Genomic DNA, 27,139 nt, shown 5'->3' with positions numbered 1-27,139 from the left:
GTTCTTCCACCTTGACCTGGCTCCCACTTGGGGGCTCCTGACAGGGCAAGAAAAACTGATGTAATGGCATCGGCTGCCTTACTTTATACTACTGACGACCTGACGTCAGTCCTGAAGTGACAGCAACAGACTCAGAAATACTAAGCCTCTGGTATTTGAGCCGGTCAAGGGCTACCCTGGCAGGGATAACCCAAATGTGATGACTGCAACAGTGAATACACTCAGACTTCTACATTTATGGTAAGTGTACACAACTGTACTTTCTTCTAGTTGCCATCACCTCAGCTAAGAGAATATTGGAAATTCAGGCTTTATCCTCTAAGTAACCTTACATAATTTTCCACAAGGATAGTCTCTCCCTTCATACAAATCCTTCTTTTATGCCCAGGGTAGCTACATAGGCCAATCTCAACCAGTCTGTCCAACTACCACTCTTTCCTAATTTCTCCAATGATGGAAAATGGTTGTTAAATTCATTGGATGTTCACAGACTGTTACTATGTTACTTGCACAGGACCAAGCCCTTTCGAAAATCAGATCAGTTATTTGTTTCCTTCACTGCTGGCCTTCTAGGTCAGGCAGTTTCCAAGGTTAGTCTTGCCAAGTGAATTACAAACTCTGTCTCGTTTATTTATGAGAAAAAATGTTTGCAACCTCCTCACCCACCTAAGGCCCACTCCACCAGGTCTATGTCCACCTCATCTGCCTTCTCTTCCAGGGCCTCGGATGATATCTGTGCGGCAGCCACTTGGTTTAAGGCTCATACGTTTGTATCACATTATAAATTGGATCTTGTTTCCTAGAGCGGGGTTTCATTCTGTTCGGCTGTGCTGCGGCATATCCTTCCTTGAGACCACTCAGGAGTTGTATAGCTGGCGACTCTACCCATTCGTGAAGAGGAATGAAAGAGACAACATCAGATTTATTAGTTTTGTACTTATAACATGGTATCTGTATTACCTTCTTTCATTCCTCCTCACCTTCCCACCCAATCATCCCCGTTCCTGGTACTATAGAAGACCTGGACAGAACTATCTTTGGAAACTGTTGTTCTTGGTTTTTGAGCCTCTGATTATGGAGGTGCATATATTTATACATATAGAACTGTATATATTTTAAGATCCATCTATTCTGTGGGCAGCAAACTCTATCCGAGATGGTTTGTTAGAGTGCAAGGCATTGTGGGTAGTGGGGGGAGCTCGAGACTTGGATCCTAGTCTGAAAAAACATGGCTGAGTCAGATCCGAGCACAGATCTGTAACCCATTTGTGAGGAAGAATGAAATAAGACAACACAGATACCAAGTTATGGTAAGTACATAATTAATTAGTCCTCCCTCGGGGTCTTAAATCAACCAGTTATAGCTTTGAGCCAGTCCACTTAGCCCTGTAGACCTTGGAAGGAAAGATGCAACTGGGCTCCCTTGTAATTCTGTTTAATAATCAAGTCATCAGTGGTACCTAAATAGGCAAGGGCATTAGTCTCAGCAAATCATATTTCAAGCAAAGTGAATTTGGTGGAATTGTTGAGCAGTACTTGGGTACTCTTCTGAAATTTCAAAGGCCATGTCTGGCTTGGTTCTTTTGATAATGGTAGTACTGGTGGAGTCAACTTTGTTTGCCACCTGGAAGAAGGCTGTCCCTGACTCATTCTCTGTACAGCAGCGAAAAAGGAGCATTTACAGAACATGTTCTCTGTCCTGTGGCAATGGAGAATTCCTTCCACTATTCCTCCTGATTCTGTGCCTTATAGCACAGGTGAGGGAAGAACGAATAAAGCTAGATGTCTTCACCACATGATGGCTGAGAAAGAATGTGCTTTAAAAATTCAGACCTCTGGCATGACATAGAACTCCTGTGGCCTGTGCAAAGGCAACAACAATTGGTTCTACCTCAGGGCCTGGCTTCTGTATTACATCATGTGATCCCAGCAGATCCTCCTCTGTCAGAAGTGAACGAGACTGCCAGGAAACCTTCCACCAGGCAGACTTTTGTAGGGTCATATGTTAATATGCTTATGGCCAAGAAGACTATCCAGAAACTCTGCCATATCAGCCAGCATTTGTGGGAGATTGTGGTCCCCCCTCCCTTATTAAGTAGATTTTCCTCACATATTCCAGGTGAAGATTTTTGATCACCCATTCAGTGGTTTTAAGGTATGCCAGGAATAGTATGCTTAATATGTAGTATGGACTAAACAGTTTTCATTACTGCTCCATTTAATCATTTAGGTCTTCCTGACTTGTTTCAAACATCTTTGTGATCTGAGCCTTGGTTACTGCACATTTAAGGGAACATTTGTAAGTTTTCCGACCATCATAACCTTATGGTTGGCAAGACCAAACTGACTGGTGTGGTGCCAGTGAAGTGTAGATTTAGCAAAATGCCTTTTTTTTCGTAGTCATTACTCTGTCTGTAGGGTCTCATAGCTGTAGGCTCTTCTTTATAGAAAACCTTTTGTCTTTCACAGGGATTACATATATCTGCACCCATCCACATTTTCCTCCCTCAAAGTGCTTTCTGCATTTATCCCTGAAGCAATCCATTCATCTTGCTTCCAGCAAGGCAGAAACTAGAGACAAGCAATCCCTTTATACACTGTCTACTGTTGGCTCAGGTTTTACCTGTGCACAAGTTTAGGAGTAAAAAACTGTTTGCTTGTTCCCTGTTTTTAAGGGGAAAGAGCTACCAGTCACCAAGCAGGCTATTTCCAAGTGGATTGCCAGATGCATTAGCTTTTTCCCATCAAGCAGCTCATTGCCTGTTTGAAGATTTTGTAGTCAGCATACTCTGCTAGATACATTACTGTATCCTATTTTGTTTAGAACTGTCTTCATTTTGCCTGTCTGCTACAGTCACTTGGTCCTTGGCTCATAACGTTATTGAGTGTTATTGATTCACCCGCAACTCTAGGAGATGAGCTTCATTTTCTGTTGTGATGCTAAGGACATCCTTCTGAATATTTTCCTTTTACAATGTCCTCTGACTCCTGTCATGATAGAGTTGCTGCTTTATATTTACCCTATTTGTAAACCATCTATGGAAGATACCTAATTTTATGTACAACAAATATTACATTGAGTTCATCTCTAAGGAGACCGTACTTACTGTGACCTAAATACTCTTCTTTACTTGGATGGTCCCTCTGTCAAGTCTCAGCTGCTTGACCTTCCCGCAAGTCAAGCAGGTATATGTTACATATCTGCAAATGGTGTAGGTGTCAGATCTTGACAGTGTTTTCCTGATTTTCAATACTTTTGCTTGATTGATGTTTTGGAGGCAAACTGTTAGGTCCATTTGTTAGGTGTGTAGCTCATGATATCACAGCACATGATGTTTAGATTACTTGCTGCTCCATATAAAGTATATTGCTAAGAAGAATGAAAATCACAGTGTAAGAGAGGATCATCTCAGTCAGACTTGCCAAATAGTTGGTGGTCTTGTACTAACTCATACTCAAGAATCTTTGTGCTCTTTCATACGTTTCCTTATTTTGGGGGGGGGGGGCAGGGCTAGCCACCCAGTGGTATAACCCTGGCTTGGTTTAACCTTGGCTGTAGATGATCTTCACTGTAGAAGTGACACCCCAACCCCATGTGCAAAACTGGGGAAAAAGGTATTGTGGGGGCTTTAGTCCTTTTATTACCTCTGATTAAAGTACTTCAAATTATTTTCTGGTATGTTTCACTCTATTTGTTTTTTGTTCCATTAGATGTCTGCAATCTCAACTGTCTATTTTTGGGAGTCACTATTTCTGATCAACATTACTTATGCCCAAAAAATTCTGAGTTTCAGGATCTTTAGTAGGAAGAAATTGTGCAAAAAGGTGTGCGCGCGAGTCTTTATATGTATATGTTTGTGTGTGTGTGTATGTATGTATGTATGTATGTATATATATATATATATATATATATATATATATATATATATATATACACACACTCACACACACACACATATATATATATATATATATATATATATATATATATATACATATATATGTAATATGTAGGTTCATAGGTGTGTACTAGGCTAACAGCCATGGAGCCTATATAAGCCTAGCCCAAGAAGATTCCCTGGCATCATGCCACCCAAAGTTAGTTCCCATTGCCCCTGTCAAGCAAGGCCACTGAAGTGATCCCTGGGTTGAACTTCCTATTGCCCACCCACTCGTCAGGATTTCTCTTAAAGAGGGCCAGTGAAGTTCTCTGCTTGATGTGAATGGGAAGTTTGTTCCAGAGTATGGGAAGTCTCTGGGTTAGGAACATGTCCCTCCAGCATGTTCTGTTTATTGTTGTAATGAGGTTAAGGTCACTAGAGAGTGTGGCATATTGAGATTTCCTTAGGTGTAGCATATCTAGCAGCTTTTTTTGAGTCTGTCCATATAGGGCATGTGCCTAAGGCCTAAGATCTTCTTACCGAGGTATTTTTGTGGCCTTTTCTAGTTGTTGTAGGTGTCTAGTGAGGTACATACCAAATGGGGGCATTGTATTCTATAATAGGTCTAATGAGGGACGAGTAGAGAGGGATTATGACCTCTTTCTTCCTGGATGAGAAACCTTTTGTAATGAGATGTGCCACATAGAAGAACTTTCTGATTACAGTGGCAATGTGGTTATCAAAGGAGAGGTTGCTGCTATCAACCTGTGTCCCCAGGTCTCTTATCACACCTTCGGTGTTTAGTGAACTACCACCTATGTCAGGGGTCCTCAAACTACGGCCCTCCATGTCTTTACCATGACTTATGTTTGTAGAAGTTGCGTAACGTAGGGTTTTCAGTTTTACCTGTTGAAAACAGATTGCTGTACTTATAACGTTACAGAACATATACATTTTTTAAGAACAGAAGTTGTGTTTTGTGTAAACATTGCGTTGATATACAAATACAATACGCAGACAGTTAAGAAGAGCCGGTGACTTGACATAATGTTTTGTGTATGGACCAAGTCCCTTACCATCATTAGCCCGCTGCTGTTGGGTTGCCATGGCGTCGGTGACGCGTGGACGCTCCAGTGCAAATGTGCAGATGCATACACTCCATACATATAGCATTCCCAAGCAAAATAAAGCAAAGAAGTATAATTAGCCATTGTGCATCCCTCGGAAACAGTTATTTGTTATGTCAAAGAAAAGAAAATTTGACTGTGCAAGATATTCAAAGAACAGTGGACCTATGATTACTTTTTCATGCATTGCAAGGAGAGAGCTGTTTGTCTGCTATGTCAGGATTCAGTGGCTGTGTTCAAGGAATACAATTTGCGCCAACACTACGAAACTCGACATAAAGACAAATATGATTGGTCGGACAAGTGAGAGAAGACAAATATTAAAACTGAAAAATGGATTGACAACTCGGCAAAATGCTTTTGTGAAGCAGAAGCAGCTAAATATTTCATCACTGTGAGCAAGTTTTCAAGTTGCCAAGCTAATAGCGCACACTGGCAGAACATTCGTAGAGGGAGAATTTGTTAAAGAATGCCTTCTGTTGCCAAAGAGATGTGTCCAGAGAAGAATGAGTTATTTAGTACAGTGAGTCTTTCAGGACCTACAATTGCATGAAGGATTGAAGAAATTGGGACAATTTGCATAAGCATTTGCAAAACTCCTCAAAAAAAAAAAAAAACTACTTTTTGTTGGCACTCAACGAAAGCAATGATGTTCCTGATTCTGCACAACTTCTAATTTTCATTTGGTGAACAAATGCACATTTCGAAGTCACAGAGAGGAGCTTGCTGCACTGCAAAGCATCAAAGGAACTACAACAGGAGAGGATATCTATGAAAAGGTTCGCCAAACTGTGAATGATTTGGAGCTGGACTGGGCTAAACTAGCCAGTGTAACAACTGATGGTGCTCCTAGTATGGTGGGGTCTGTGAAAGAGTGGTTGCATGCATTAACCAAGAGATGGACAAACACAACCATTTGCGTCCAGTAGCCATACACTGCCTCATCCACCAACAAGCGCTATGTTGTAAATCACTGAAGTGGGACTCTGTCATGTAAGTTGTGGTGTCTTGTGTTAACTTCATTAGGGCTCATGCACTAAACCACAGACAGTTTCAGGAATTTCTGTCTGAGCCGAATGCTGCCTATGAAGATATTTTGTACCACACAAAAGTCTGTTGGCTGAGTCGAGGAAGTTTTGAAACTTTGACTTGCTTCCACAGGTTTCTGCTTTTCTTCTTTCAAAAAACAAAGTAGTACCGGAGCTTAAAGATGCAGAATGGAAATGGGACCTTGCCTTTCTGACAGATGTAACAGAGCTAATCAACAGTTTCAATGTGCAACTTCAAGGAAAGGGGGAAACTCATATGTGATATGCATTCACATGTGAAAGCATTTGAAGTAAAATTGGACCTCCTCATTAAACAAGTGAAGGAGGAAAACGTCTGCCATCTCCTCACTACTAAAAGCTGTTGGCTGAAAAACCAGCAGTTGCATTCCCAAACAAAACATGTGTGGATTCACTGGAAATGTTGCATAGGGAGTTTCAAAGAAGATTTAAAGAGCTTCATCTCCATGAACAGGACATACAGCTTTTCCGGAACCCATTTACTGTTGACATTTAAATTGTTGATCGATTTACCAAATGGAACTGGCCGAACTACAGAGTTGCGACTCTGAAAGATACATTCAAGTCAAGCAGCCTTACTAATTTCTATGCATCTCTTCCCTCTGAGACATATCTTAATCTCAGGAAACATGCACTCAGAATGGCAACCAACTTTGTCAGCACCTATGTCTGTGAACAGACCTTTTTCCTAATGAAACATCTGAAATCTCCAGCCATATCCAGACTAACTGATGCACACTTGCATCACTTGTTACTACTGGCAGTGACAAACATGGAACCAGACATTGACTATCTCATCAGCCAAAAGCAGGTCCACACTTCCCATTGAAATATGCTTGGGGCTGTTTTGTCTGAAGATGTTCTTTGTGCTTTGTGTTTTTGTTTCAAGTTTTTTTCAAACTAGCAGTGGCATCACCTGCCATTCAGTACCCAGAAACACAGATTCTTTCATGTTTTTTTGCACTACAAATAAGATATGTGCAGTGTGCATGGGAATTCATTAAGGTTTTTTCAAACTATCTTGGGGCTTATTTTGTCTGAAGAAGTTCTTTGTGCTTTGTTTTTTTGTTTCAAGTTTTTTCAAACTAACAGTGGCATCACCTGCCATTCAGCACCCAGAAACACAGGCCAGCAGCATCACCTGCTATTCAGTAATCAGAAACACAGGCCAGCAGCAATGTCTGCCATTCAGTACCCAGGCATACAGGTTCTTTCATGTTTTTTTTGCACTACAAATAAGATATGTGCAGTGTGCATGGGAATTTTTTTTTTCCAAATGATAGTCCGGCCCCCCAACAGTCTGAGGGACCATGAAATGGCCCCTGGTTTAAAAAGTTTGAGGACCCTTGGCCTATGTGGTAGTTCATGGGCACTGAAATTTTCCCAAAGGGAATGACAGTGCACCTTTGGCATTGAGCTTAAGGCCATACTTCTGGCAGCAGTCATTGGTGTCAGTGAGGCCTTTGTGTAGAATGTCTACGTCAGTTGGAGAATCAGAAATGGCTCCCAGTTAAGACCGATCCCTATGGGACACCACTTGTAACTGGTCGGTAGTCAGATTTGGAGTCCACTGCTTTCACAGTGTGGGTTCTATCAGTGAGCCAGTTGGCAACCCATCTTATTACATAGGGGTTTATGCCTAGTTTAGTGAGTCTATCTAGGATTCCTGAGTGAGGGATGGTGTCGAAGGCCTTGGCAAGATTTAGGTATGCTGTGTGAACTACCTTGCCCTCATCCACAGTTCTAGTGACAGACTCAAAGAAGCCTATCAGGTTGAGCAGGCATGATCTACCTTTCACACTGCGTGGGGTCCAGAGTTTGGAGATTCCCTATGTCCTTATTTATAAGGTCCATGATGATGCGCTCCATAGCCTTGCATATCAGACTCAGGCTAATGGGGCGGTAGTTCCCAGGGTCTGTAGTCGCTCCCCCTTTGTGGAATGGGATGACCTTATCAGTGCACCATTCGGTAGGAACAAAGCCTGAAATGAGGCAGTGATTGAACAGGGTACTCAGGTGTGGTGCCAGTTCACTTTGTAATTCAGGTAGAACACAGCCAGGGATATTATCAATTCCCATGGAAGCTGTATTCTTCGCTTTGGACAGTGCATTTTTTACCTGTGTAGCCGTGATGATAGGGACTTGGCATTCCATGGGTATTGTGATAGGCCCTTTAGGTGGTGAAAAGGGGTAAAGTTTGCACTGAACCTGTTAGCCAGTATGTTGGCAATATCCGTGGGTTCTGTATATGTATTGCCATTGTGCTGTAGCTCAGAGCAGATCTGAGTATTGCCATGTAGATTCTTGGCATAACTATGGAATGCCTTGTGGCTGTCTTTAGGATCTGCAGCAATTTTGTTTTCATAGCTAGCTTTAGAGGATTTGATGATGGATCTCAGTTTTTTGCTGAGGTTAACAAAGGAGTTTTTCCATTCTTGGGACTTCACCCTTTTCTGCAACAGTTTTTTTTCCTTCTGTTGTAGTTTGTTTATGGGGACTACCAGATTGGCTTCCTTTTTTGGAGGAGAGTGTCTTGGTTCTGTTTGGTATGGCCCATTCCATGCACTTGTGTATGTGCTCATACAGTGCACTGGTGTGTGATTCAGCAGTCATGCACCTCTTTTGCATTTGCATGGGTATCATGAAGTTAGCCACCTCTGTTTTTAGAAGCCCAAAATTAGCTTTGGAGAAGTTTTTACAGTGGTTTCCTTCAGGGGTGGGTGAGGGTGGGATGTGGATATCCATAGTGATTAGCTTGTGGTCAGATCTGACCAGGGAGGAGTTGATTACTGATATGGAGCAATGGTCACCCATGTTAGTAATGACCAGGTCAAGGATGTTTCTACCCCTGGTGGGGGTAAGAATGAGTTAGTCCAGGGCATTGGAATTAATGAATTCCAGAAAACGTTGAGCAAGTGTGTTGCTACATGAGTAATTTTTCCAGTTAATGGAGGGGGTAGTTAGTCTCCCAGTATAAGGGTATTGGGTTGTACCCTAATATTTTCCAGTGTGTTTAGAAATGTGGAGTGGGAGTCTTGGAACATGGTGGAGAACTATAGCAGGCTACAGTCTGGATTGCAGTTTCACCCAGTGTTAGTTGTACCTGAAGTATCTCTGATGCATTATGTTGGACTACTAGTCTGAAGGTGTGCATATCCTGTATGAATATGGAGACACCACCGCCTTTAGTGCTTCAGTCCAGGTTAGGGGCCGAAAGGTGTGGTATGAATTATAGCCTGGTAGTGCTGGGGTGCTCTCCGGAGTCTTGAACCAGGTCTCGGTCACTGCACAGATGTTGACGTTCTTCATTTTAAGGAGTGCTTCTATCAAGTGCATTTTGAGATTTTCACTTCTATCGTTGAGTAGCATAACCCTCAGATTTTGTTTGTTTGTAGCTGTTATGGTGGTAATTGTGTCTTTAGAAAATTGCCTAAAAAAGGCACTATAGGGGTGACGAGAGCCTTGGCCAGTATCTGGAATCCCTGGGGTGACAGCTGCAGGCCATCTCTGGCAAAGCATCGAGGTCTGTCGATCATGTCATCCCAGGCAGACAGATACTGGATCCCCTTAGAATGACACCAGAAACTTAGCCAATTTTTGAAGTCAATCATTTTCTGCTTGTACTGTGGTATTCTGGGTGACGGTAGGATGCTACTCAGAGCTAGGGTCATACCTGCCTGAGTTACAAGATCATAGAGCTCCTCTGTCTGTCTTCATGTAGTCCATGGAGGTATGTCTCAGGTCATTTACACCAACATGGACAATGACAGAGTCATATTTGTACCTGTTGTGGCGTGACCTAAGTGCGTGCATTATGTGGGGGATCCTGGCACCCGACAGGCAGCTGACTGTAACTTTTTCCTTATTCAACCTAGTGAGTGGGACATCAGTGTGCCTTACTATTGAGTCACCTATGACTAGTGTATTGGGTAAGTTTTTTTGACTTATAGGCTTTGGCTGAGTGGCACACTGTTTGTGAGATATGTCTCATGGTTTGTGCTGGGATGTGGTGGTTTGCATTTCTGCCTCTGAGGTTTCTGTTTGGGCAGATTTTTATTTAGAGCCTCCATGAAAGTAGGTGTGTTTTGTGTTACTATGTGAGGGTTGTGGTGGTGTATGTTCTGGAGGGCTATGTGTTGAATGTGGTGTGGTGCAGGTGTTATCGTTCTCCTTTTGACTGGCCCAATCCATTCTTGGCTGGATAGCGCTTGGCTTCCAGTTTGGCTATATATGTGCATCTCTCACAAGTCATAGTGTTGGGAGGTAAGAGGAGAGGGTTGTCTGTGTACATGAGGCAGTTACTACACTGCCTCAGAATGCCCAAGTTCATCAGGTTGACAGGAGAAAGCACAGAGAACCGACCTTTAGACTTGTCTGGATATGAGCTCAATATATTAAGTAATGAAGCCTTTTACAGGAAAAATGTCACTCAAAGTGTCTGAGCCTGTACAGAGCACTGCCAAACATTCAGGTAAACCAATACGTAGACCCTGAAAATTTAAGGATTAAGTATTTAGGCAGTTATTCTGAAGTTAGGAAGAAATCAAGCAGCACTTATTGAAAATAATTAACTTGTCAAGAATGATGAAAAGAGGGGAGTCGCATGAATGGCTACTGCCTGGCTACTAGTAATGCTGGTCTCAGCACAGCTTCCCTCTGTTGGGATATAATACTCCTTTGCTTCTTCTCTCACCAGAAGCAAATAGTTAGCACCAATCCTAAGGAGAAGCAGGCCACGGCCTGTTTGGTGATCCACAGTCTTGTCTGAGATGATGCAAGGGTCTGCAGGCTTGTAGCCTTTTTCTGGTAGATGCCGCTTATAGCAACCAGACCAATCAGGTACGTTAAGCACAGACACTCCCTCTCCAACCAGAAGCAGTCAGGAATCCATTCACTCTGCTCCTACTCTCACCAGGATCAGAATATAAGCACAGATTCCAAGCTCCTACAAAGCAGTTAAGCTTTCTGGTGATTGACAGTCTCCAGGAAATAATGTAATTGCACTCCTTCTCTCACCAGGAGAAAACAGAAATACCTAATTCCAAGGTGACCACTCAGAGGCAGAATGTGGGCTCTCTAATAACTTGTGGTCTTGCAATAGATGCTTAAAGGTAAGATGAAAAAATGGTTAATCCTAAACACTGCAGTGTGCACTAGAGGAGTTAAATGTGAAAGTAGGTAACTTGAGTTTTACCTGTCTAAAAAGTTAAGTTTTATTGGAGAGTCACTATTTTTAAAACTGCAAGATTGAAAGGGGGTGGTCACTTTTTTTATTCTGGTACTATGGAATGCAGTAGGATGGCCAACAAATTTAAATAGCTGAAGGGGAGTGATTTCACAAAGGGATTTTGTGCTTACTCACACCAACCTGTGAAAGCAGAGGAAATTAGATGTATGGTCAAATTAACATAAGGGGCAGGCAACTAGAAAGATAGTGGTGTTTAAGCACACAACAGTAACCGGGTGGGAAAAAATTTGTCTGACTCACAAGAGAGAGTTGTGTTGTCTTTTCAAGTTTTAATATGCAGTTAAAAGCAGAATACAAGTAAAACTCACTAAAGAAAAGAAATCACAGTATACAAAATAGAAAAAGGTAATAAAGTAATAACAGAATACAACAAATAAAAAGCAAACCAACCTTTCCCTCACAGCAAACTGTAGCAGAGTCTGGGTGAGCCTTTCCTGTAAATCCTGTAAATAGTCCCTTAAATTCATTTTGTTGAGAAGCTAATCGTTTCCATCCCTCATAACACAGCTTTATATTTGTTAATCTTTGAATACCTTGCTGACTGTAATACCTGAAGAGGGCAGGCTATTTGTATAAACATCTACAGTTAATTCCAGATCTTCAGAATCTCAGTCAGCAGGGCTGCTACCTACCTTATTTTTTCCTGTTGGAGTTATTTTATTGATTCATTGCAAGGTGAAATAGATTACTTATTTTAGCCTCTTCACTCATCTTTAGTGGGAAAACATTGGTTGTGCCAGTTCCACCTATCCATTTATGGACATTCCTTCAACAGTGAGGTGAGTGATGTGGTCAGACCAGAGAGTAGACCCAGCGAACACTTCTTGCCATCCCTTTGAGGAAAGAGCGAACTCTTTCTGTCTAAGCCGAACTTAACAGTATATATTGAATAGTTGTTTTCTAAAGGCAGTATCCAAACTCTGCTTGAACCAGGGCATTAAACTGTCAGTATATTTTTTAGGTAGCGCTACTAGAGGCAAAGTTCTTCCTTAGTACTTTGCATGTAAGGAGAGCTCTGTAGTATTATGTCTTTCTGATCCATTGAGTCAGGGCAGGCAGTCCGTTGTGTTTTTCACTTATTGTTCAGGTTAAGGTTTGCAAGATGATGATAAAGCGAAGCATTTCATTTTGATTGTCTTGTTTCATTTTATTTTGTTAACAGAAAAAAAAATCAACCCCCTTGCTTGCCTAATGAGATTTTGCTCCTTTAAAGAAGCAGTTTCAGCTACTTCCTTTCAATGAGTTCTGTCCAAGAGATCTTTGCCACATCTCCTTGGCTGAAACCTTGTAGCTTTTGCAAGTATTACATTGTGAATATTTAGTTCAGCTTGGCGGCAGACCAGACTCACAAGGCCTTATATCCTGAATCTGCCAGCCGTCCTTATGCCAGCTCTCCTGTCCTGAGGGAAAGGAGTGCGGTAGGCTAGTGGACTGCCACCCACAAGTAGAGGCTTAAAGGTGACAAAGGTGCAGTCTGAACCTGGGGACATAAGTTTAGCACTTCCAATCCATTGATGGTAGCACTGTCTGAAAAGAGAACAAAACTTGGAATAAAATTCACATCTGCAAGTGTGAGCATAGGTGGCATTAATGATGATGCAAGCATATCCGCCACCAAGAAAAGGGGTTAGGGCTTAGTTAGAAATGTCATGTTGTCCCTGCAAATGTGGCAGCTTTATTGTAAGCTTCCTATGCTGATCAGGATTATGACAGTGGTGAGGAGAGGCCATATGATGGGGTGTAAGACTGCAGAAGAGGGCTAGTAATAATATAGACCAAGGGGACAGGATGAGCCATTCAGTAGGTGGATGACTACATGGAGGTTGAATTGTAGACCTGGATTCAACAACTTCCATTCTTTAATGGATGGTTGCTTCCTTCATTTAGGAATGAATAGGCCAAGACTAACCAGAGATAGGCTGATTGTTGGCAGATGAGGAGGCAAAAAATACCTAGAAGAAAAACAACCGTCAATGGAAAGACCTGCTGGTTAAAGCCCTCCACACAGAGGAAGGAAGCTGGCTAAGTCCTCCACATAGATGTGTGGTTTCTACCAAAACCTAAAACTTACAGCAGCATTTCATCTGTAACAAGCCTCCTTTACCCCATGCCCCCCCCCCCCCCCCCCAGCACACACACCCACTCCCTAATGCACATCTGTTCCTTACGGGACTGTAGAGCAAGAGGTGCTTTTTTGGTTCTTTGTTCATTGATATACCATGGTTTTATCTGCAGAAAGAAACTGATGGTAGGAATGAATGGGGAAACTATCATTCATTTAGTGACGACTTATTCCAGGACAATGTTCCACTGGTAGTAGGCTGTTCAAAAAAACAAGGACCTGTTGGCTGAGATATTCCTGAATATGAGAATTATTGTTTGAACCAAATAACCTTTCTTACAGTTCTTGGTCAACTTTGGTTTAGTAACCTGCTTCCTGTCTACATGCTATTGTAAAAGAAGTGGGGAGGGAGATGGTTCTATAGAAGACTTCATGATGCCTTACTGGAATAGCAAAGTCTGCTGGCAGGGTTGATGTTCATGTTTCACTGATGCAGTCATCACCTGTGGGGTTATCCCTGCTGTGGTAGCCCCTGGCCGGCTCGAATACCAGAGTCAGTGTTTTTCTGCATCGGCTGCTGTCGCTTGTTGACTGGCATCAGGTCATCTGTGCTATAAAGCAAGGCAGCCGATGCCATTACATCAGTCTTTCTTGCCGTGAAGCTCGTAGCAGAAGCAGTTCACAAGTGTGCCAGTTGGTCGCTACCAGAGCTCGAATTTCAGCTAAAAACGTCTAAAGGTAAGTACCCCTTTGGGGATCCTTTTTTCTTGCACTAACTGATGCCCGTAAAAGTTGACAATTGTCTCGTCTGTGGAAAGCAGATCCCACATCGGGACTTCCATTCATACTGCGTCACTTGTTTATGCCCAGACCACGATGTTCCCCACTGACGGTTCTGTGCCCTCCTTAATGCGAGAACCATTTGTCGTAGAGCTCTTATTGTAGACAGGTATTTTTGTCTTCGTCTTTGCATTCCGAAGTGGTGTCCATCAACCAGCAATCTGTAGACATTCTGAAAAAATGTAGAGATAAAGCTAGAGGCAGACCACACCAGACTAAGCCTTCCGACGACGCTACCTGTAAGCATGTAGTCAGTTCTCCAGAATTCAGTGAGGCGCTTTCGCAGCCCCTGATGCCCAACATGATATATATGCAGGCCTCTATCGAGACCCTTTTGGAGTCCGGTATGCCGCAGAAATCTTCTTCTTCATCTTCTGAGCCTTTGATTGTCTCTGCCTCTATTGGATCCGGAGCCACAACGCAGGCACCGGCTTCCAAGGAGGCCTCCCGCACTACTGATTCTAGACAAAAAAGACGTCCTCTCATCAGACTACTGTTTCTCTCAGACCGATGGATACTCTTAGGCATAGAAGCCAGAGCACTCCTAGAAAATCTACCTCTAGTCTCCATCTTACTCCTGCTCCACCACCCCAAACGCAAATGCTTAAGATGGCGGAGGATCTTATCTCACTTATTAGGGGTAGTCAGGCCACGTCTTCTAAAAGGAAGACGGAGCAGGATTCTGAGGAATCTGATTATTCAGTTTTTGAAGATGAACAACAGCCTCTTACTGCTTATGAAGACTCAGATGCAGAGGAATCCATTACTCTGCCTCCCCACCAGAAGACCTTTCCTTTGGGGAAGCCCTTCACCCCCTTAGGGAACATTTCCACTGGGAATTTCAGGACTTCTAAGAAAAGACTAAGTTTCTAGACCTGCCCCAGCACAGACCCCTGACCATCCCCCCCTATTTTAGAAGTGGTGGATGATGATTTCCATGAATCCAGCTTAGCCCCTGATGCCCTCCCACCTGCTCCCACTAAACCTGACGTGTATTACAGAGTACCAAATTCTCACAAATACCTGTACAGAAATCCTGCTGCAGACCCAGAGGTCATTACACAGGGACCAAAAGGAGCTAAAGCTAGTTCTGCAAAGAATCCTATTCCTTCTGACAAGGAATCCAGAGCTCTGGACAGATGGGGTAAAAAAGTATACACCTCTGCATCCTTATCTATCAGAGCGCGCAACTGTCAGTTCCATATGTTAAAATATCAACAACACACTTTGGAACTATTAAAACAAAAGATTTCTACCTTTCCTGACTGTGCCAATTCAAAAGAGTTAGATTTACTGCACTCTACTTTTTGTACTGTGATTATGACACACTAGAAGCCTCAAGCAGGGCAGCAGTGTCAGCATCTGTCATTAGGAGACATGCATGGTTGAAGGAACAACCTCTCCCTGATCATGTCAAGTCTAAATTAATTGATGCACCCTTGGATAAGGACCACTTGTTTGGAGTAAAAGCAAAAGAGGTGCTTAAAACGATGGAAGACAAAGCAAAATCTATGCAAATAGAAGTTTTCTTTCATGTTCAACCTCCCAGGTTCAGCAGGAATTTCCCCTCTAAGCCACCAGTCCTTTCCTGCACCTAGTAGACAGGGACAAGGTAAGCCCTGCAGGGACAGACCACCCAGGCCTGTATCCCAGGGACAGCAGAGAACCAAACAGTAGACCACTTCCACCCCAAAGGCAGGGAGTTCTAAGCCATCCTTCTTTGGCAAAAACTCTCAATGACTCCCTCTCCCCCTTCTGCCCTTCTTTCACTCACCAAAAGCTAAGAGGAAGGCTCTCCCTCTGCAAAGAAAATTAGCTTTCTGTAACAAAAGATAAATGGGTCTTAAAGATCATTTTTCAGGGATACAAATTCTCCTTCAACGAACTCCCAATTCCAAGAGGGTACCCAGACATACCTCCAAATCAGTGGGCAGAGGCATTGAAACAAGACCAAACCCTCATATCCCAGGCAGTAGAACCTGTTCCTGCAGATCAAACAGGCAAAGGCTTTTATTCCAGACTATCCCAGAAAAGAGGGCACTTGGCACCCTATCCTGGATCTCTCCATTTTGAACACCTCCCTGGTGGTCCCCAAATTCAAAATGCTAACTTTGCAGCAGCTGCTGCCTATGCTGACACAAAAAAATGCCTGGTTAGTGACCCTAGACCTAAAGGATGACTACCTCCACATCCCCATAAGGGAATCCTGCAGGAAATTCCTGTGCTACAGGGCAGGCTCACAACCCTTTCAGTTCTCTGCAATACCCTTTGGCTTATATACTGCTCCCAGGGTATTCACCAAATGTTTATCCCTGGCTATAGCATTTTGCAGACAGAGAAATATTCAGATTTACCCTTATCTGGACGACTGTCTCATTCAGGCAGAGTGCAAAGAAAAGCTGCTCCAGGACCTCCTCTTTGTCAAAACCCTCCCGACTTCCTTAGGGTTCACCATCAACGAAAAGAAATTAAAGCAGACACCCTCCAGGAGGATCATTTTCCTGGGAGCAGTGCTGGACACAGCATCCCAAATGGCCTTTCTGTCCCCAGAAAAGCAGAGCTTCCTGCCGCTCTACTTCAGCCGGCTTCCAGAATCACCTCACAGAGAGGAAGTTCCTGCAAGCCTTGGGGTACATGGCATCTTGCATCTTTCTAATTCCTCTGGCCAGGCTTCACATGAGGAAACTTCAATGGTATCTAAAGAAACTTTGGTGTCAGCACTCTCAGCCTCTAGAGATCTCTCTCCCTCTGATCCCCTGTATAAGGGCCGAGTTTCTCTGGTGGGCAGGGTCCTGTGCGAAGAACAAGGGTATTCCCTTCATCTTCCTCCCTTCTGGGCAGACCACCACCGACGCCTCAGACATTACTTGGGGCACGCACCTAGCAGGCAGGTGAACCCAAGGCCGTTGGGATGCCCAGCACCTTCCCTTACACATCAACCAGAAGTAAATGATGCAGTACAAAAAGGCTCTGATATCCTTCAAACCCCATCTCAGGCCAGGGGTTCTCCTCATCAGAACAGACAAACACCACTGTAATGTGGTAAATCAACAAACTGGGAGGGACCCAATCTTACCCTCTGTGCAGGCTAGCCATGAACCTTTGGCTGACAGCCTCCTCCATGGGATTGCACCTAATAGCCCAATACCTACCAGGGATCAACAACCCCCTGGCGGACCACTTAAGCAGAAACTTACTGGACACCCACAAATGGCAGCTCCACAGAAAAATCTTTTTGCAAGTCACTCTGGAGTGGGCAACTCCAGAAGTGGGGTCTCTCTGCTTCGCACCTCAACCACCAGTTGGAAAAACTCTGTACCAGGGAGTATCACTGCCTAGCGTGGAAGGTGGATGCCTTGATCTTCCCCTGGAACTCCCTCTTTGTGTACACATTCCCTCCTCTCTCTACCTCTTATTCCCAAGGTACTGATCAAGATAAGGGAGGAGAGGCCAAAGGCCGTCCTCATTGCTCCAGATTGGCCCAGGCAGCATTGGTACCCCTTTACTGGTGCAGCCTGACATCACAGCCTCCAGGCAGTGTCCCCTCATCTTAGACCTGTTGACACATTCGGGGGGGGGGGGGTGGAGATGCTGCACCCGGACTTGCAGACTCTCAAACTGTCAGCATGGCTTCTGCTCAAAAAGCAAACAAGGGGCCCCTGTTAAGCAAACAGGTGGTAGACATTATCACAGAGGCCAGAAGGCCCAACACCAGAAAATCTTACACAGAAAAATGGAAAAGATTCTGTTCCTGGAACCAGTCCATAGGGGACAGTTCCTCACAATCTTCCATCCCTCTTACCCTGGACTATCTAGCGCTATTACTAAATAGTGGCCTCTCCTTCTCTTCTATTAAAATCCACGCCTCAGCAATTTCAGCTCATTTCAGTACAGATCTGCCCATGTTCTCACATCCTTGAATTAAAAAGTTCCTCAAAGGGACTTCGAATATCAGACCTCCCAGATGGCCACCCACGCCAGCCTGGGATCTGAATTATGCTTTGGAAAAACTAACCTTACCACCCTTCGAACCTGCTGCCTCAGCAAAACTGAAATGCCTCTCCTGGAAAACTACTTTCCTGCTAGCTATCACCTCAGCCAGAAGGGTTTCAGAACTTCAGGCATTGATGGCCATTGCACCCTTCATCATTTTCCATGCAGACATGGTCTCCCTAAGGACGTAACCCCTTCTTTATGCCCAAGGTGGTGTCTAATGTGACTCTCAACCAGGCCATAGATCTACCCACTTTCTTCCCTAACCATCAAAACAAGGGGAAAGGAATTCTGCACTCACTAGACGTGCACAGACAGCTCAGATACTACCTAGACCGTACTAAACCCTTCAGGAAAACAGGCCAACTGCTGGTCAGCTTTGCCCCAGGGGCAGAGGGAAAGCCCATTTCCAAGCAAGCCATCTCCAAATGGATGCCACACTGCATCCATTTCTGCTACAGAGTTCATGGGAAACCAGCCCCAAAGCCTATTCGTACCCATTCCACTAGGGCAGCCTCCACTTGCACAGCATTCCTGAGAGAAGTTCCCACCAGGGACATCTTGGAAGCTGACACCTGGATTTCTCCCCATACCTTTACAAAGCATTACCACCTACCTCTTTTCTCTAAGGCTAGGGCAGGGTTTGCCAATGAAGTTCTGCAGGGTATGCTGAGCCATGCCTAGGTCTCTTACTAATCCTACCACCCCTCTCCTCAGCTTTGGGAATCCTCCCACAGGTGATGACTGCAACAGTGAAACACGAAGAACATAGTACAGATGTCCTTCAAGAATGCAACTGCAGTCATAACGTGTGGGTTGTCCTGCCTCAGGCAGCCCTCGGTCAGCCGGATTCCAAAGTCTGGGTCCGACGTCGGCTGATGTCGCATTTCTCTCCGACGTCAGAGCGGCTGGAGTACATAAGCATCAGCCGACACCATCATCTTCAGTCTTTCTTGCCGCGCGGTGCCCGAAGCAGAAGCAGTTCGCAAGTGCCGGTCGGTCAGCTCCTGTATTCTTCGATTCCGAAGTCATCAAAAAAGCTAAGTACCCCGTTGGGGACCTTTTCTTGCCTCAGCCGATGTCAGAAATTACAGAAAAAGTTAACAATTGTCTTTCTTGTGGTAAACAAATACCTGATAAGGATTTCCACTCTTACTGTCTTCCTTGCCTTGGCCCAGACCACGACGTCTCGGCCTCTGTAGCCTGTGCTCGCTTCAACAAGCGCACTCAGGCGCCGGGCGGAGTTCGCTGAAGATTTTTTCGGCGATAAATTTGCTTACACAATGCCGTCAGATCTTCCGACATCACAAACTCCCAAGAAATGAAAAGACCGGGACCGACATCCTCGGCCCGCGTCTGCCACCGACTCCGCGCCAAAACCTATCGCGGGTGCTCCGGTTCCCTCAGAGACGGTCTCTCCACCGCTCCGAACCGAAGACACCACATTACTGACGACTCCGATTCCGGATATCAATCCGACGCCAGTTATTGACTTTCCTCCGGACACCGAAACCGAGGAAATGCCCGAGACCATTGCTGTGGACAAGGTCACTCCTGCACGTGGAGCTGCCAGGCCTCCTATGGCCATGTCTATTAAGGCCTACACCAGGGCTAAGGCAGCCAGCAAAACAAAACATCTTACTACTAAAACCCTTCCTCAGCCTACTCCAGAGACACAAATTATGTCTATGGCTGCTGATTTAATTTCCATGATTAGAGGTTCACAGGCCCATCCTGAGAGAGGATCCCAGCCTCCTCCTGATAAAAGGCCCCGGGTTGAACCCTCTGACCCTATTCCGTCAGATGAAGACTCTGAGGGCTCTGTCCATTCTGATAACCAGGAAGAGCTCTTCCAGACCTATGAGGACTCGGATGCAGAGGATTCCATCCCCTCGGCCTCCCCGCCTGAGGATATTTCTTTTGGGGAAGTTCTGCATACCATGAGGGAACATTTCAAGTGGCAAGGCCAGGAATATTCTGATTCCAGAAAACGCCTTCGGACTTTCCTTAAGAAGCCCCAGCACAGGCCCTTAGCTATTCCTCCTGTACTTGATGTTTTGGATGATTTATATTCTGACTCTAGTGTTACCCTGACTCTCTTCCTCCTGCTCCAGCCAAGCCAGACAGGTATTACAGGGTCCCAGAAACTCATTCCCATTTATTCAGGGCCCATACTGCTGATTTGGAAACTATTTCTCAGGGGCCTAAGGGAGTTTCAGCTTCCACCTCAAAAAATCCATTGCCCTCCAACAGGGAAGCTAGGTCATTAGAGAGATGGGGCAAAAAGGTTTACACATCCACTACCTTATCTATGAGAGCTTTGAATTGCCTTTTTCATATGTTACAATATCAGGATTTCCTGTTAGAAGATTTACAAAAAACATTGGCCACTCCTGATCCTTTAGACAGGAAGGCTCTGCAGGAAGCTGTACATAACACTCAGCAAGTAAGCAATCACTTCCTGCAGTGTGGATATGATGCACTGGAAGCTTCATGTAGGGCAGCTATGACAGGGGCAGTCATTCGTAGACATGCATGGTTAAAAGATCAACCTCTACCAGATCATGTAAAGGCAAAACTTCTGGATGCACCTTTGGAAAAGAACAAGCTTTTTGGTGCTAATGCTAAGGATGTGTTAAAGACCATCGAGGAAAAAGCAAAATCAGTTCAGACGGTGAAAGATTTCCTCCAGGTTCAACCCCCCAGATTCAGTAGGAACTGGCCTTCAAAAAACTGGTCCTTTCCTAATCCAGAAAAGTTTCAAAGGGGTAAAAACAGACGTGGCCGAGGAAGAGGCCAATACAGAGGTCCTTACAGGGGACGACAATGGCAGCCAGGAAACCAAAGAAGTGAAGCAGGGGTTTCACCTGCCCCACAGCCACAATCTCAATGACTTTCCTCTACTTCCGCCTACCAGGGAACAAATAGAAGCTCCCTTGGGCGGGAAATTATCTCTGTTTGCAGAAAATTGGCACAGACTAACAAAGGACAAATGGATTTTGGACATTATAGACCGAGGCTACAGGTTCCATTTTCATACCTTGCCAAGAAAACAAGGCATGCCAAACCTACCACAAAACCAGAGGGCAGAGGCTATCAAGCAAATCACTCTGCTGACTCGAATGAAAGCAATAGAAAGAGTTCCACAATAAGAACAAGGCCAGGGGTTTTACTCAAGACTGTTCCTTGTTCCAAGAAAAGAATCTCAATGGAGACCAATACTGGATTTGTCCGCAATAAACACCTTTCTCATAGTACCAAAGTTCAAAATGCTGACTGTACAGCAACTCCTTCCCATGCTGGGCAAGGGGTCTTGGCTGATTACTCTGGACCTCAAGGAGGCATACCTGCATGTCCCTATCAGACACAGCTGCAGAAGATACCTCAGATTTCTTGTAGGGCCAGAGCATTATCAATTCTCAGCATTGCCATTTGGCTTATCTACTGCGCCCAGAGTATTCACAAAATGCCTGGCTTCAGTAATTGCTCATTGCAGGCTCCAAGGGATACAAATTTATCCGTACCTGGACGACTGCCTCATACAAGCAGACGACAAATTGATGTTGACAAAAAACTTGGACTATGTCATACGATTACTACAAGCTCTGGGATACACAGTCAACTTTCAAAAGTCAAGACTGCAGCCATCCCAGCAAATAATCTTCTTAGGAGCCAAATTAGACACAGCCTCTCAAATGGCTTACCTGACAGAAGACAAGCAAGAGAAGTTAACTCATTACTTCAAAGGTTTAGCAAAACTCACCCAGATGACTGCAAGGAGATTCCTACAGGCCCTGGGTTACATGGCATCCTGCATTCTCTTGGTTCCATTAGCAAGACTACACATGAGAAAGCTTCAATGGTACCTAAAAAGCATTTGGTCTCAGCACAGCAACAACTTGGAGACAACCATACCACTCATTCCATGCCTACAAAAGGAATTCCTATGGTGGGCCTCGGTGAGCCAGGCAAACACAGATAACACAGACCATGACCACAGACGCCTCAGACCTTGGATGGGGGGGCGCACATGGAAGGCAGGTGTATACAAGGACAATGGTCTCAAAAGGAAACACATCTGCATATAAATCAAAAGGAAATGCTGGCAGTAATGCATGCCATCGAGGCCTTTCAACACCAACTTCAACAAGGCCATTTACTGATACGGACAGACAACACCACTGTGATGTGGTATATAAACAAGCAAGGGGGCACCCACTCTTACCCCCTTTGCAGACTGACAATGCATCTTTGGGAAAAAGCACTGAGCCTAAACATCCAGTTACAATCCCAGTTTGTTCCAGGCAAAGACAATGTGCTGGCGGACAGCCTAAGCAGGAATTTCACAGATCCACACGAGTGGAGGTTACATCCGAAGATCTTCACACAACTCACTTCGACATGGGGCAGGCCAGAAGTAGACCTTTTTGCCTCTCACCTCAACCATCATCTACAAAAATTCTGCACAAGGACATACCATCCAAAAGCTTGGAAAATAGATGCTCTCTCATTCAACTGGAACTGCCTAACAATCTATGCATTCCCACCTCTGCCACTGATGACCTCAGTACTACTAAAGATCAAAGCAGAGAGACCCAAGGGAATCATAATAGCTCCGGACTGGCCAAGACAACACTGGTACCCACTGCTAAGGAGCATATGTCACACCAGGAGGTGGGCCCTTCCCCAATGGCCTCTACTTTTGACTCAACACAACTTCAAAACAGTGCATCCAAACCTTCAGACACTGCAGCTAACAGCCTGGGAGATCCCATAAATAACCTCGACCTATCTCTCTCCAAGGAAGTTCAGCGGATACTAACAGAGGCTCGAAGACCATCCACCAGAAAGGTTTACTTAGCAAAATGGAAGAGGTTCAGCAATTGGAATACCAGCAAGGGGCATGATGCATCATTGTTGAACATCCCACTCATCTTGGAATATTTGGCGGATATGCTAAAGAACGGCCTCTCATATTCTTCCATAAAGATACATGCATCAGCTATTTCAGCTAGATATAACACTGATCCTCCTGTCTTTTCACACCCTTTGCTAAGGCAATTCCTCAGGGGAATCAAGAACATCAAGCCACCAAGAAAGGCCCCAGTGCCAGCCTGGGACCTCAATTTTGTTCTAGAAAAGCTGACTCTACCTCCTTTTGAGCCAGCAGCTTCAGTTGACTTGCAATTTCTCTCATGGAAGACAGCTTTCCTGTCGGCAATTACCTCAGCAAGAAGGGTTTTGGAACTACAGGCCCTAGTGGCAATACCACCGTTCATAATTTTTCACAGAGACAGGGTTTCATTAAGGACCAACCCTACTTTTATGCCAAAGGTGGTATCTAGGGTTTCTTTGAATCAAGCTATTCATTTGCCTGCTTTCTTCCCGACTGAAAGAACTCCAGCTCTATTCAGTCGCTTACCGCTTGCTCAGAGGTGACCTTTGCCTAACATACAAGGCCATGTCAAACCCAGATTTGATGAATATGCTTCACCTCAAAAAATCTAGATCCATCAGAGCCACAAGGGCGGGAGACTTAAACCTCGACACGGCTATTAATAGGACGTGCTGGAGGGATAGATTCATCACCCAAAGACTCCCTATGCTGTGGAACAAAATCCCGGTACATGTGAGGCAGAGCACCTCGCTGGCCTTGTTCAAGAGAAATCTTGACCAATGGATGGGAGATCGCAGATATACCCCAGGAATTACCTCAGTGTCACTGCTCGACAGAGGCACAGCAAAATAATGGGTATAGTTCCCCATACTAAAGGGGTGGCGTAAGCCACAAAACAATGGGCTAGGCTTATAAATGCCCTCGGGCAGATAGCCTAGTATGAACCTATGAACCTAATCCTGAGAATAAGGGGGAAAGACTGTTACATACCTTGGACATTCACAGACAACTTCAATACTACCTGGACAGAACCAAGGCCAGTAGGAAGTCTGAACAACTTTTTGTAGCTTACGCCCCTGCAGTCCAAGGAAAAGCAATTTCAAAACAGACAATTTCAAAATGGATTGGACATTGCATCAGATTTTGTTATTCCTTTCATGGAAAGACTGTGCCAGCCAATGTCAGACCACATTCCACAAGAGCTACAGCCACCTCTACAGCATTCTTAAGAGGGGTGCCTACTAAGGACATTCTAGAAGCTGCTACATGGAGCTCCGTGCATACATTTTCCAAACACTACAATCTCCCTCTATACTCCAGATCCAGAGCAGGCTTTGCTACGGCAGTCCTGCAGGGTTTGATTGCCACACCATCTTTTTCCTAGAGCATACCTCCTCCCCCAGCTAAGCTATGGTATTCTACCCACATGTTATGATTGCAGTTGCATTCTTGAAGGACATAGTACAGTTTTGTACCTACCATAAATGTAGATGTCCGATAGACATGCAACTGCAGTCGGATTTTCCCACCCTCCATACCCCTCTATGCCTAGGAACCTCTCCTATCCCTGTTCTCTTAGCTGGGGATATCTGTTATGGTGTATTTGTTTTATTGCTCATTTATTTCTCTGGAATCCTGTTTTTGTCTTCCAATTTGATTATAGCCTTCCTTGGAGGGCACCTGGCATCTGGGGCAAGAAAATCTGAAGAAGATGGCGTCGGCTGATGCTTATGTACTCCAGCCGCTCTGACGTCGGAGAGAAATGCGACATCAGCCAACATCGGACCCAGACTTTGGAATCCGGCCGACCGAGGGCTGCCTGAGGCAGGACAACCCACATGTTATGACTGCAGTTGCATGTCTATCGGCCATCTACATTTATGGTAGGTACAAAACTGTACTTTGTGTACACTTACCGTAGATGTAGTTGTTCGAGTGTATTCACTGTTGCAGTCCTGGTTTCCCTCCTTCCCCCTTATATCCTCTTTTCTTAGAGAGACACAAGCTTCTTACAGTGGCTTTTTGCCACCAGGTCCCCCTTACCATATTTCCTGAGTGGTTAGGGCAAGAAAAACAGATGTAATGGCGTCAGCTGCCTTCTTTATTGCACTGATGACCTGACATCAGTCAACAAGCGACAGCAGCCGACGCAGAAAAACATTGACTCTGGTATTCGGGCCGGCCGAGGGCTACCACAGCAGGGATAACACTACAGGTTATGACTGCAACAGTGAATACACTCAAACATCTATATTTATGGTAAGTGTACACAGCTGCACTTTCTATGACTTTAAGGACCTATTGACTGTATTGATTTGACAATATGAAATCATGATGCATTCCTTCCATCTTAGTCCCTTAAGGCTATATGAATTGATATGGAGCAATATGGTTCTTTTATGTGTATGGCTGGCATCATACCATTCAGATCAAAGTTTACTTTAGTGGGAGAGAAGCTTCATTCTACATCAGCTGCAGTCTAGTTGTCACAATGGAGATTGCTTTGAATGCTGCTTTAAAAATCAGTTCTGATGACATGAAGAGGTAGCCTGTCTGTTAAGTGAGATGTGCTCAGTGGGTGCGGTGTTATGGTAGGTGCCAACATAAGTAAATATTTGTTGTACTATATTTCAGAATCATGCAAACTGGAACTTTCTAAACAGTTAATACGAGGTCATTTTTACTGTACAAATTTAGCACATTTTGCTGTTTTCCTGTCGGAGAATCCTCTAAATGTTAATGTTTTTGGTTCTTTTTCAGCTTTAAGTCCTGAAAATGAGAGAAAAGGTGATATCGGGCAGTGGTTTGAAAAAGGCAAGGCAAATAATGAATGCAAGACTCAATAATCATTTGCAAGAAGATTTCACAAGAATTCATCATTTCCTGTATACGTGTCCTGTTATAGGCTTTTCTGTCAGTGAATCATGACTGAAACATGAATTAAATCAAATGGGTTCTATTCAGCAACTTTTTTTTTATATTACCTGCTAGGTAAGGGTCCCACATTCCCCAAGCAGGGGCTTTAAGTACACCTCACAAACTAATGGAAATTGCTCTGGGTTTGCAAAATAAGTTTTCAATTAAACTTTCTCATCAGATTGAGGCTGTGTCTGAAAAGCAAGACATCTAAGTAAACCTGCACCATTCCTGTCTGTGGCACCCTTCCCCAACTCAGGGTCACTTGTAGTGGTCATCTTCAAGATGGATTTGACACTTAAGCTCTCTGCAGATGTATAGAAATTCAGCTAAGATCTCATCAAGGTGTTTTTGTCTGCTGATTTACACGCAATCTTTACTAGTGTTTTTCAGTGTGGCTTACCTTAGAGGGTAAGGAAGTTGGTGTGTTTTTTGTAGTCCTAGTCTCATCACATTTCTGTGGGAGCTTTGACATAACTTAACTGCATGTTATATAGTACCAGTGAAACTAAATGCCTGCGTCAGTATTTTTTTATATCTCCCTATATTCTTTGTGCGCACATGTGCATGCACAAAAATGTACATTCTCTTTGGCATCCTTAGAATCTTGGAGTTGTCCATTTCCTTGGTTTTGTTTTTGTGTTCTTTTCCCAGGTCAGCTTTTTGTAGTCAGTAAAGTAGACAATCTTTATGGACCCTTGTCCTAGGTAACAGTCAAGAAGGATTTTTGACCCTGAAACGTACAGTCTTGCCCCCCCCCCAATACTTTTCTTGATGAATGCTATGAGCAAATTTTGTAGATGCTTATCTCCAGACAAGAAGACAGTTTCTCACAAAAGTCTCTCCTTCATGCTTAGCATTCCTATCTGTTGCGGTTTTTGCTGGGCAGGACCTAGAAGACAGAAAACCCCCTTGGTTATAAAATAATTTGTCCCTGTTTGGGACTTTGCAGAGATATGTGGTTCTTCTACCCTGTATCACTGCAGATTCCTAGCCACATACAAACAGAATGGAATTGCATATCTTGCATCTACCCTGTCATTTACCAGGTTGTTCACTTTGCAACTCTTCATTTTTCAAAAGACTCCTAGCTATACATGCTGAAACA

At 44.2% G+C, this 27,139-nt stretch overlaps 1 protein-coding gene across 1 annotated transcript in view; it reads left to right on the top strand.

Annotated features, from left to right (window-relative positions):
- LOC122794835 (centromere-associated protein E-like) overlaps positions 1-26,404 on the top strand; it is a 196,574-nt gene extending 170,170 nt beyond the window's left edge. The window contains exon 4 of the mRNA XM_044063441.1: positions 25,876-26,404. Within this exon, the coding sequence (XP_043919376.1) occupies positions 25,876-25,961 (86 nt within the window). The 3' untranslated portion in view covers positions 25,962-26,404. The remainder of the gene's footprint in view (positions 1-25,875) is intronic.
- Positions 26,405-27,139: the final 735 nt, after the last annotated feature.

Source organism: Protopterus annectens, chromosome 2.part1 (assembly GCF_019279795.1).
Source record: "Protopterus annectens isolate FY-2018-M chromosome 2.part1, PAN1.0, whole genome shotgun sequence".
Lineage (NCBI taxonomy): Eukaryota > Metazoa > Chordata > Ceratodontiformes > Protopteridae > Protopterus > Protopterus annectens.
Note: the sequence above shows the minus strand (reverse complement) of the source record. Positions and strands in the feature narration are given on the sequence as shown.